Below are 11788 nucleotides of genomic sequence, written 5' to 3'. Positions count from 1 at the left end.
GTCTTCTATATCTGTACCAGTCATTGAATGGGATGAACCAGTCATTGTCTCAGTGTCAATGTATCAGTCAATTAATGGGTATCTGAGTTGAGAAGAAAATCACCCTTGATGTAATACAGATTTGGCCTATCACAAGTGAAAGAAGTAGTTGTGACTTTGGAATGGCATTGACCTTCTTGGTAGCTTTACAGTTAATCAGGGAACGTAGAAAGTGTGTATTCTGATAAGACAGGTACAAGCCCTACGCACAAGGCCATTGGCACTGATATGAAAGAGCCACCAAAATGGGTAGGGGACGCGTTGCCACTAACCTTAATAGGGGTGACATTGGCTGCACTTAAAATGGCACTGCCATTTTGGGGCGGGTAGAGAAGGTGAAGGTGGTGCAGTAGTATATAAAGCTGAGCCAACAGTCTGGTCCTGCTCTGGAGGTTGGGGATTTTACTGTGAGGAACGTCCCTAGTGTGGATATAAAGACGCTTCCAAGATTTCGGGGGAAAAGAGGACTGAGCGTTGGACTTCAATTGATTTGGGCAGGCCCTCCACCATGAGTAAAGGGGTAGGTGACCCATTTATGTGATCAAATTGCCATAAATTAAATGTGATTTTCCTTCAATGATCAAGGATATTGTTTATTCACACCCTGGCAAGATGATACAGGATGTCATTTCTTTGTCTTCAGGACTCTTACGACATGTTTGAGATGAATGGAGAGGTGGACGTCAAGATGAAGAAAAAGAAGAAGATGAAGAAAAAGGATAGGCTAGAGGGCATGAAGAAGGAGATGGACATTGTGAGTGTGATTCGCAAGACCAAAAGGAAATGAAATGGGACAGAATTGCTTCATAAATACATTGTAGCTTTTACAGTCTGTACATTTTTACAGGATGACCACGAGATCACAATAGAAGAGCTAGAGATGAGGTATACCACCAGTGTTACCAAGGTAACTAAACTACCATGGGGTTTCTGTCTGTGCCTGTGCCTGTCTATGTCTGTGTCTGTCTGTGTCTGTGTCTGTCTGTCTGTCTGTCTGTCTGTCTGTCTGTCTGTCTGTCTGTCTGTCTGTCTATCTGCCTGTCTGTCTGTCTGTCTGTCTGTCTGTGTCTGTGTCTGTGTCTGTGTCTGTGTCTGTGTCTGTGTCTGTGTCTGTGTCTGTGTCTGTGTCTGTGTCTGTGTCTGTGTCTGTCTGTCTTTGTGATGAAACAGACTGCTGCTAATATAGAGTAAATGCTCCCTCTCTCTCTCTCTCCCTCTCTCTCACTCTCTCTCCCCTCCTCCTCCCCCTTCCCTCCCCTCAGGGCCTGACCTCCAGCAAAGCCGCAGAGGTTCTGGAGCGAGACGGCCCCAACGAACTGCTTCCCCCCAAAGGGACCCCAGAGTACGTCAAGTTTGCCCGCCAGTTGGCCGGAGGGCTGCAGTGTCTGATGTGGGTGGCAGCCGTCATCTGCTTCATTGCTTTCGGCATCGAGTTCTCCAGGGGAACCCTCGGCTGCTTTGACGATGTGAGGAGGAGGGGGCGGGAAAGAAAAAGGGGGAGGAGAGAGGAAGAGGTGGAGTAGGAGACTATAGGGCAGGAATGTTGAACAATATTAGAATAGTGAGGAAGGGATTGTTGACAGATGGATAAGGAGAGAGTTGAAGCGTTCTCTAAAGTTACAATGGGAGGGTGAAGGAGAGGCTAAAGTTACACTGAGAGGGTGAAGGAGAGGCTAAAGTTGCACTGGGAGGCTGAAGGAGCAAGTACTGAATGTGAAGAAAGGGGAATATTTACGATAACAACATGTATTACAGCGTCAACATATTGTGACTGTTTGTTTCATCACCATTTCTCTGTGACCACACCTGTCTACAGCTGTACCTCGCCATCACTCTGATCACTGTTGTTGTGGTGACTGGCTGTTTCGGTTACTACCAAGAGTTTAAGAGCACCAACATCATCGCCAGCTTCAAAAATCTAGTGCCACAGGTAAAGATATGGAAATACATTATAACTAGAGAAATACATTATAACTAGGGCCATGAGTGTTTCCTGAGCATGTTACAAGACCAGGAAAAACTCCTGGCCCTGAATTGTTATTGTAAGAAACTGTTTACTTTCATGACAAATATATATCTTTCATCAAGACAGATCATAATCCACTCACTACAGCACTGAGCCAAGGCAGTCAGTCCATCAATCAATCATTGAAATCCTGGGATTTGGTATAACCATCTATCTCTTTCTAGCAAGCCCTGGTGATCCGTGATGGGCAGAAGAACCAGATCAATGCCATGGACCTGGTGGTGGGAGACCTGGTGGAGATCAAGGGCGGCGACCGCGTGCCTGCTGACATCCGCATCATCTTTGCCCAGGGCTGTAAGGTAGGTACACTAGGCCACCAGTTCCCATTATAGACCACTAACACAGTTTCAACCCAGAAGTAATGGCTAAGGGTGTTGATGAAGGTTGAGCAGGAATGTGAACATAGAGCTAGGATTAGGGCTAGGATTAGGGCTAGGATTAGTATTAGGGTTATAGAGTTAGGGTTAGGGCTGAAGCTAGGATTAGGGTTGATCCGGGATGTGGACATGAAGCCAGGGTTAGGGTTAGGGTTGACTCGGGGTGTGGACAGGAAGTTAGGGCTAGGGTTAGGGTTAGGTATAAGGTTGACTCGGGGTGTTGGCATGAAGCTAGAGTTAGGGTTAGGTTATGCAGAAGATCTCGGTTTGAACCCTGGTTGGTTTCATATGTTATAACCCTGAGTTCCTTGATCTCATCATCCCCTCCAGGTGGATAACTCATCCCTGACAGGAGAGTCAGAGCCCCAGAGCAAAACCCCGGAGTGTACCCACGAGAACCCCCTAGAGACCAAGAACATTGCCTTCTTCTCCACCACCTGCCTGGAAGGTAGACACACCACAGGAGGCTGCTGAGGGGTGGACGGTTCATAATAATGGCTGGAATGGAGTAAATGGAATAGCATCAAACACATGGAAACAATGTGTTTGATGAGTTCAATACCATTCCATTTATTCCGTACGATGACCCCGTCCTCCCCAATTAAGGTGCCACCAACCTCCTGTGCTACACACACACATAAACACACACAAACACACTGGCATGCAGACACACACACACACATATAGTCGTGGTCAAAAGTTTTGAGAATGACACAAATACTATTTTTCACAAAGTCTGCTGCCTCAGTTTTGATGATGGCAATTTGCATATACTCTATAATGTCATGAAGAGTGATCAGATGAATTGCAATGAATTGCAAAGGCCCTCTTTATCCTGAGACCATTCATGTGTGGGGTTGCTTCTCAGCCAAGGGAGTGGGCTCACTCACAATTTTGCCTAAGAACACAGCCATGAATAAAGAATGGTACCAACACATCCTCCGAGAGCAACTTCTCCCAACCATCCAAGAACAGTTTGATGACGACCAATGCCTTTTCCAGCATGATGGAGCACCTTGCCATAAGGCAAAAGTGATAACTAAGTGGCTCAGGGAACAAAACATCGACATTTTGGGTCCATGGCCAGGAATCTCCCCAGACCAAGAGGCGGGTGGACAAACAAAAAGCAACAAATTCTGACAAACTCCAAGCATTGATTATGCAAGAATGGGCTGCCATCAGTCAGGATGTGGCCCAGAAGTTAATTGACAGCATGCCAGGGTGGATTGCAGAGGTCTTGAAAAAGAAGGGTCAACACTGCAAATATTGACTCTTTGCATAAACTTAATGTAATTGTCAATAAAAGCCTTTGACACTTATGGAATGCTTGGAATTATACTCCAGTATACCATAGTAACATCTTACTAAAATATCTCATAACACTGAAGCAGCGAACTTTGTGAAGACCAATACTTGTGTCATTCTCAAAACTTTTGACCACGACTGTACATGCTGCCACCGCTGCCTGAAAGGTACTACAGACAGACACCAGAGGAGGTTGGTGGGAGGAGCTATAGGAGGACGGGCTCATTTTAATGGCTGGAATGGAATTAATAGAACAGAGTCAAACACGTTGTTTCCATGTGTTTGATGTGTTTGGTAGTATTGGTACCATTCCATATATTCCACCACCAGCCTCCTCTGACAGACACACCCCCCTTATTCAATCAAACACAGAAAAGATTCACACAGAAACACTTACACTCATAACAACACAAATTAGCAAAAACATCAACATCATACTCACAATGTAATCTAAAATCCCTTTTCCTCTGCTTGGCCCCTAACAGGAGTGGCCACAGGAACGGTCATCAACACGGGTGACCGCACCATCATTGGCCGCATTGCCAGCTTGGCGTCAGGCGTAGGCAATGAGAAGACGCCAATTGCCATAGAGATTGAGCACTTTGTTGACATCATTGCTGGGCTGGCCATCTTCTTTGGATTCACCTTCTTTGTGGTGGCCATGTTTATCGGCTATGCCTTCCTGGAGGCTATGATCTTCTTCATGGCCATCGTGGTGGCCTATGTACCTGAAGGGCTGCTGGCTACTGTCACTGTGAGTCAACACTGAGGCTCTGGTCTGTCTATGCCTTCATCAAGTTGGTTATTAACAGTTTTCATCCCCCTCCTCCCTCTCTCTCCCCCCAGGTGTGTCTGTCGCTGACGGCCAAGCGACTGGCCAGGAAGAACTGTGTGGTGAAGAACCTGGAGGCTGTGGAGACCCTGGGCTCCACCTCGGTCATCTGCTCCGACAAGACGGGCACTCTGACCCAGAACAGGATGACCGTGGCCCACCTGTGGTTTGACAATGTGGTCCATGCCGCAGACACCACAGAGGACCAATCAGGTCAGAGCTTTGACCAATCATCCGAGACATGGCGATCGTTGGCGAGAGTGGCAGGACTCTGTAACCGGGCCATCTTCAAACCCAACCAGGAGTCTCTACCTATTCCTAGGGTGAGCAGATCGATACCACCCTCAACAGACACCTTGGCAAACACATTCATTCACAAACACAGCATCAATTAAAAACTAGATGATTTATGATGTAAACAATACACCTATGTGCAACAGAGAATAGTGGTGGGCGACGCCTCAGAGACGGCTCTGCTGAAGTTCACTGAGCTGGCCATAGGGAACATGATGGAATACAGGGAGCGTTTCAAAAAGGTTGTTGAAGTACCATTCAACTCCACCAACAAGTTCCAGGTAAGAGGCCTGATTTTCTGATCTGATTTCAAGTCAGTCTGTTGAAAGTGTGTTATATAATCTATAGTATGTTGTATAGGTGTATCATGTGACCATTAGAAATACCTTAATGGCATTACCAGAATGAGCTATTTGTGTTTGAATTATACTCTCTCTCCCCCCGGTGGCGAGTAGCTGTCAGTGCATGAGTTGGAGGACCCCATGGACCTGCGCTACCTGCTGGTGATGAAGGGGGCGCCAGAGAGGATCTTGGAGCGCTGCTCCACCATCCTGATCAAGGGCCAGGAGCTGCCCCTGGATGAACAGTGGAGAGAGGCCTTCCAGACCGCATACATGGACTTGGGGAGCCTGGGGGAGAGAGTGCTGGGTAAGGGACAGTGTTGGGGAGTAGTGAACTACATTTTTTAGTAGCTTGGTAGTAGTTGAATTCAATTCAAACCTTGGAAGTGTTTTCAGTAGTTTTACATTTATTGTGTTACTTTTTTGCCATGTAGCATTGTAGCTAACTACTGGAACTACACACTACTTTTTGGGGCTAAAATAAAATAAAATATGGGTGAATTAGGCAAGATATTTCTTTATTTTTCTGTATCAGACCTGCCAAATGTTTTGTGTTTAATAGGTTAAATTACACATTCTGTTAACATCTGACTGCAGAATGATCTGTTCTTGCAATTTGTAGTCTATGACATTTCAGATTTAGATATAATAATGTATCACGAAGTGAGTTTGGATGTAGTGAACTACTTTTTCTAAGTAACTTTAGTTAAGTAAACTATGTTTTTCTTAATGGTAGCTTTAGTGTAGCTTAACTTATTTTAGTGTGAATTAATTTGTAGCTTGGTAAGCTATATTTTCAGAGTAGCTTCCCCAACAGTGGTAAGGGACCATACAAGGCTATAGGAAACCATGCAGGAATGCTGTAGGAACAAGCCAAGAGAGAAAAGCAACAGGATCAATTGACTACAAGAGAGGATGAGGGGAGAAAACTCACATCTAGATAATGTGAAAATACAAAATAGTACCACAGAAGCTATATAAGGTATCAGGGGGAAATTGGTACCTTAATGGTTTCTCTTCTTTGGGCCCATACAGTAAATACCCATTAACCCCTCCAATCTGTCCAAACATTTGTCTCCAGGTTTCTGTCACATCTATCTGAATGAGAATGAGTTCCCTCGTGGTTACAAGTTTGACTCTGATGAGATGAACTTCACCACGTCTGGTTTGTGTTTCGCTGGACTCATCTCCATGATCGACCCACCCCGCGCCACTGTGCCAGACGCTGTCATGAAGTGCCGCACGGCTGGAATAAGGGTATGAGGGTCAAATGGGGGAGAGATTGAGCAAAGGAGAAAGACAGAAAGAGAGAAAGGGAGAGAGAGAGAGAGAGAGAGAGAGTTAGAACATAGCTAATACAGTCTCTCTCATTGTGTCACGTCAACCTACATCAACTCATTCCACTGTGAATTCCCTCAGGTAGTCATGGTGACGGGCGACCACCCGATCACGGCCAGAGCTATCGCTGCCAACGTTGGCATCATCACAGAGGGCAGTGAGACAGTAGAGGACATCGCCACCAGGAAACGCATCCCAGTGGAGCAGGTCAACAGGAGGTGGGTCTTGGTCCCCAACACCAACACGGTATGGCAGGGTTAGGATTCTGACTCTCACTGTGGTTGATTAATCTCCTGTGACAGATATGACTATTTATACAGAGTTTGTATATCAAGTAAGAAGGAGTGAGAACTCCTAAAACTTCTTGGAGGTAATATCGCCCTGTCAGTGGATTTGACATGTCAGTGGATTTGACATGGTCCTCTGTAGCTCAGCTGGTAGAGCACGGCGCTTGTAACGCCAAGGTAGTGGGTTTGATCCCCGGGACCACCCATACACAAAAATGTATGCACGCATGACTGTAAGTCGCTTTGGATAAAAGCGCCTGCTAAATGGCATATTATTATTATTATTATTCTATTCTATCACATTCTAATCTAATCTATTCTATGTGGTCTTCAGGGATGCCCGTGCCTGTGTGATCAGTGGCGGTCAGCTGAAGGACATGAGCAGTGAGGAGCTGGACGAAGCGTTGAGGAGTCACCCTGAAATGGTGTTCGCCCGCACCTCCCCCCAGCAGAAACTCATCATTGTGGAGAGCTGCCAGCGCCTGGTGAGCCCCCCCCCGCCCCACCCCCCACCAATACCAATAATTTAGTCACACTGCATTCCAGAGAGGTTTTGGGTTTTGCTTACCCTTCTTTTTTGTCATGTTATCTCTCTCAAACCCTCTCATCCCATCTCTTTCTCTCTCACTCTCTCACTTTCTCTCTCACTAAGGGCTCCATTGTGGCTGTGACAGGTGATGGGGTGAACGACTCCCCTGCGTTGAAAAAGGCAGACATCGGTATTGCCATGGGCATAGCTGGCTCTGACGCAGCCAAGAATGCAGCTGACATGATTCTGCTGGATGACAACTTTGCCTCCATCGTCACAGGGGTGGAGCAGGGTGAGTGAGAGTGTCTTAGCAAATCACAAAAAAATATAGCCATTTTAACCGGCTGATTACAATTTAAATGTATCCTGTGAACCAAAATTTGGTTTCACAAAGTTAAGCCTTCATGATACTAAGTAATACTGATATTGAGGGACTGATTTTGACCATATCTGACACCCAGGCCGTCTGATCTTTGACAACCTGAAGAAGTCCATCGCGTACACGCTGACCAAGAACATTCCTGAGCTCACGCCTTACCTCATCTACATCACTGTCAGTGTTCCTCTGCCATTGGGCTGCATCACCATCCTCATGATTGAGCTGGCCACTGACATCGTGAGTCTCCTCCTCTTCCTCACCCCTCATCTCCCTGCTCTCTAAGACCACTGTAGAATGATGATGATTATCCTTCTTCTATCCCACAGTTTCCCTCTGTGTCTCTGGCCTATGAGAAGGCAGAGAGTGATATTATGCATCTGAAACCCAGGAACCCGCGTAAGGATAGGTTGGTGAATGAAGCTCTGGCTGCCTACTCCTACTTCCAGATTGGTGAGGGTTCATGTCTGTTCCTGTAGTATGTAAATATCTGGAAGAGGCCTTGCTTTTTCACTAGGTCCTTTGAGCTCGATTGATCCTTGAAGCTGAATGGTTTATTTACCAATATTCAAGGTGATAACCTACAAATAGTCTAATAGTACATTTTTCATGTTCAATTTTCTCCTCTCTCCCTCTCTTTTTGTTTCTCTCTCTCCCTTTCCCCCTCTTCCCTTCTCCAGGAGCGATCCAGTCTTTTGCTGGTTTCACAGACTACTTTACAGCGATGGCCCAGGAGGGCTGGTATCCCCTGCTGTGTGTGGGGCTCAGGTCCCATTGGGAGAACGTCCATCTGCAGGACCTGCAGGACAGCTATGGCCAGGAGTGGGTGAGTGTGTGTAGCTTACTGTAGGATAGATATAGCCAGGAGGGGATTAGTGTGTGTGTCTTATGGCCAGGGGTGGCGAGTGCGTGTGGCATTACAGCGCCCTCACTTACCTGTACCTCCTGGAAATGCCTGTTGAAAATCTCCTGTCTTGTCTGTTTTGCAGACGTACGCCCAGCGTCTGTATCAGCAGTACACCTGCTACACTGTCTTCTTCATCAGTATCGAGATCTGCCAGATTGCTGACGTGTTGATCAGGAAAACCCGCCGTCTGTCCATCTTCCAGCAGGGCTTCTTTAGGTCAGTGGATGGTGACTGCAGGGAACAAATGTCTCTTACTCCCTACATACAATCATATACTCTATTTTATGTATCGTTCATGAAAGGATGGTGGCAGAGAAGGCTTCCAACTAAATAACTTGGGATGTGTCAATCTTGATGGGGCTAATAAAACATTGTTTGACCATCCTCCATGTTTTCCCTTTGTGTGCAGGAACAAGGTGCTGGTGAGTGCCATCGTCTTCCAGCTGTTACTGGGTAACCTGCTGTGCTACTGCCCAGGGATGCCTAACATTTTCAACTTCATGCCCATTAGGTACTGTTACACTCTTTTTGACTTAAATGGTTGTCGATTCATCTTCTCTGTCATTGTTTTGATGGCTTTCATGTTGGTTTGTTCATGCGTGTAACTCCCCCTTACAGGGGCCAATGGTGGTTCGTGCCAATCCCGTACGGAATTCTAATCTTCGTCTATGACGAGATCAGGAAGCTGGGGGTCAGAAGACATCCAGGAAGTAAGTAGCCATGCTTGCTTCTGTCTTATCCATCCATTCATCCATCCATGCATCTATCCATCCATTCATACACCCACCCACCCATCCATCCACACACCCACCAACCCACCCACCCATCCATCCACACACCCACCAACCCACCCACCCACCCATCCATCCATCCATCCATCCATCCATCCATCTATTTATCATCTATCCATCCATTTCTTGCAGTAGTCCACCCTAATTCTCATTATTTCCATTCCCTCTCACAGGTTGGTGGGACCAGGAGCTGTATTATTGAGACAAGAGGGCAGATATCTAGACCAGAGCCATAGGTATACAGACGTAGGTTTGCGTTTTTCATCATTAATCTTGTTCTGGAGGCAGCTCAGCTCTGCAGAGTGGTCACTAGCTGGCACAGCCACAAAGTCATCAAATCTGTTTTTAATTCTAACCCTAACTTTAACCACACTGCTAACCCTAGCTAATGGCTAACCCTAAACTTATTTTTGTTTTCATGAACTTTTACAATATAGCCAATTTGACTTTAAAGCTGGCCTAAGAGGAAATCGCTCAGTTCTGCCTCTAGGACAAGACTCATGACAATAAACGTAAACCTGCTATACAGACGGAGTCTGACTAGCAAACTATCCTCCATCTTGGCCCCAAACATTCCATTACAAACATTGGTGCCATGGTGTCCATTAGAATTTAAAAAACAAACAAGTTTTGCCAAACTCTGAATATCCTAAACCATTTCTGATATGGAACCAAATATTATACATTGAAACAATAACCATAAATTCTTATGTGATATGTGTTTAAAGACACCTCCATGTTCTAATACAAAAAATAGAATGATTGATGTGAGTTTGTCATATCAAATTTAATTTAGAATCCTTTCCTTTTGTAAATCCAGTATGTAGATGTCTGTGTGTGATTGCCTTTTGCTTCTGAATTCAATTGCCTTTTTATGTATAACATCAAACATATTTGCCATCAAGGGTTCTTTCTTGGTGATACAGTAGCCTATATGCATTGTATTTCTGTATTTGTATGAATAAAGTGTGTCAAATATAATGTATTGTATGACTTCATATTCTAGAGAGAAATCTGAAATGTTTCTCCACTATTATAATTTCAATTGAAATTAATGAATCACTTTTATTAAAAGTCAGAGACACTCATGAGTTTGTCCATTGTGTAGCTCAGTCTACCTCTGGTTGATCTAATCTTATCCTGTCCTACAGCATCAGACCATCTGCTTGGCTGTGGGTGGCTGAGCTGGGCTGCCATTGGCTGAGCTGGGTTGTGGGTAGGCTACTCCCCTCCCTCCAGGATGACTTTACAGAATTCACTTCCTGGCTCCATTGATGTTGCTGCTTTTTTTTAATCATTGTTATTGGCCTTTCCCTATTTCTGTGCATTAACAACACCGGTATGCAACAGTAATGTGCCCACCAGAATGAATGGTACCTTTAAGCATTTTTTATAATATAGCTTTGACACCTCCACAGTGAAAAAAGCTTACCAATACTGAGGGATATGATGTCATTGATGTACTTCCTTTCCTTTTGGGTCATTTCAACGCACTACCACACGATGGCGCCATTGAGTAAAGTAGGCTACAGTGTGTTCTTGGTTTGACACAATGACCGTATGGTTTGACAGCTAATTGGCTTCACATATTATTATTCCTATACATTTAGATATTTTTACGCCACTCACCATAAGTGATGTAACATTTAATATACACCCTGTTCAGTCAGATTAGAGATGAATCTAGTCAACTTCAAAACTAAACGTTTAGGTAGCATTCCATCATAGCGGTTAAGCGCTTTGGGCCAGTAACCGAAAAGTCGCAGGTTCGAATCCCCGGGCCGGCAAGGTGGACAAATCTGCCGTTCTGCCCTTGGGCAAGGCAGTTAACCCCCAACAATATCTGTTCCCCGGGCGCCGATGACGTTGATAACGATTAAGGCAGAACTCCCACCTCTCTGATTCAGAGCGGTTGGGTTAAATGCGGAAATTCGGTTGAATGCTTCAGTTGTGCAACTGACTAGGTATCCCCCTTTCCATAAAATAATTATTTATTTTCAATGTTTTTTCCCCAGAGATATTATTTTACACTGAGAAATTAGATTAGTTAAATTCGCTATTCCATTGAGATCGTGTGTAACAACAATGGATGGATGATGATTCACCACAATGTGGTCGCATACGCTTTTCATCCATGGGGTGGAGGCACGCATCGTATCTCACGTAGCCCAGCAGCCCGACGCTCTGCAGGACACTAGCCCAGATAGTCACGTGCTGCAGCATGTGGAATTTTAGAGCTTTCATTGATAAATGCGGTACTCTCAGATATTTCCATAAAATTATGCAAATTAACGACTTTGTCATTATTGACCCGTTATAATGGTTATGGTTCTGTGTGTGAAAATA

At 45.1% G+C, this 11788-nt stretch overlaps 1 protein-coding gene across 1 annotated transcript; it reads left to right on the top strand.

Annotated features, from left to right (window-relative positions):
* The first annotated feature begins 661 nt into the window (after nt 1-661).
* On the top strand, nt 662-10423 carry LOC121556072 (potassium-transporting ATPase alpha chain 1). Its single transcript, XM_041869944.2, has 21 exons — nt 662-793; nt 887-946; nt 1302-1505; nt 1856-1969; nt 2230-2364; nt 2773-2890; nt 4233-4501; nt 4594-4902; nt 5020-5154; nt 5329-5521; nt 6296-6471; nt 6634-6770; nt 7174-7324; nt 7492-7660; nt 7830-7984; nt 8074-8197; nt 8425-8570; nt 8734-8867; nt 9061-9162; nt 9270-9361; nt 9616-10423. The coding sequence occupies exons 1-21, from the start codon at nt 662-664 to the stop codon at nt 9642-9644; spliced, it is 3084 nt and encodes a 1027-aa protein (XP_041725878.1). The 3' UTR covers nt 9645-10423.
* Nucleotides 10424-11788: the final 1365 nt, after the last annotated feature.

This window comes from Coregonus clupeaformis, chromosome 17, assembly GCF_020615455.1.
Source record: "Coregonus clupeaformis isolate EN_2021a chromosome 17, ASM2061545v1, whole genome shotgun sequence".
Classification (NCBI taxonomy): Eukaryota; Metazoa; Chordata; class Actinopteri; order Salmoniformes; family Salmonidae; genus Coregonus; species Coregonus clupeaformis.
Note: the sequence above shows the minus strand (reverse complement) of the source record. Positions and strands in the feature narration are given on the sequence as shown.

What these genes read in the sequence shown, in the direction of transcription:
- LOC121556072 (XM_041869944.2), top strand. Translation starts at nt 662, where the DNA reads ATGTCATTTCTTTGTCTTCAGGACTCTTACGACATGTTTGAGATGAAT. An exon ending in TGAAGAAGGAGATGGACATT is followed by an intron (nt 794 to 886) that starts GTGAGTGTGATT and finishes ACATTTTTACAG; the next exon opens with GATGACCACGAGATCACAAT. An exon ending in GGCTGCTGGCTACTGTCACT is followed by an intron (nt 4,502 to 4,593) that starts GTGAGTCAACAC and finishes CTCTCCCCCCAG; the next exon opens with GTGTGTCTGTCGCTGACGGC.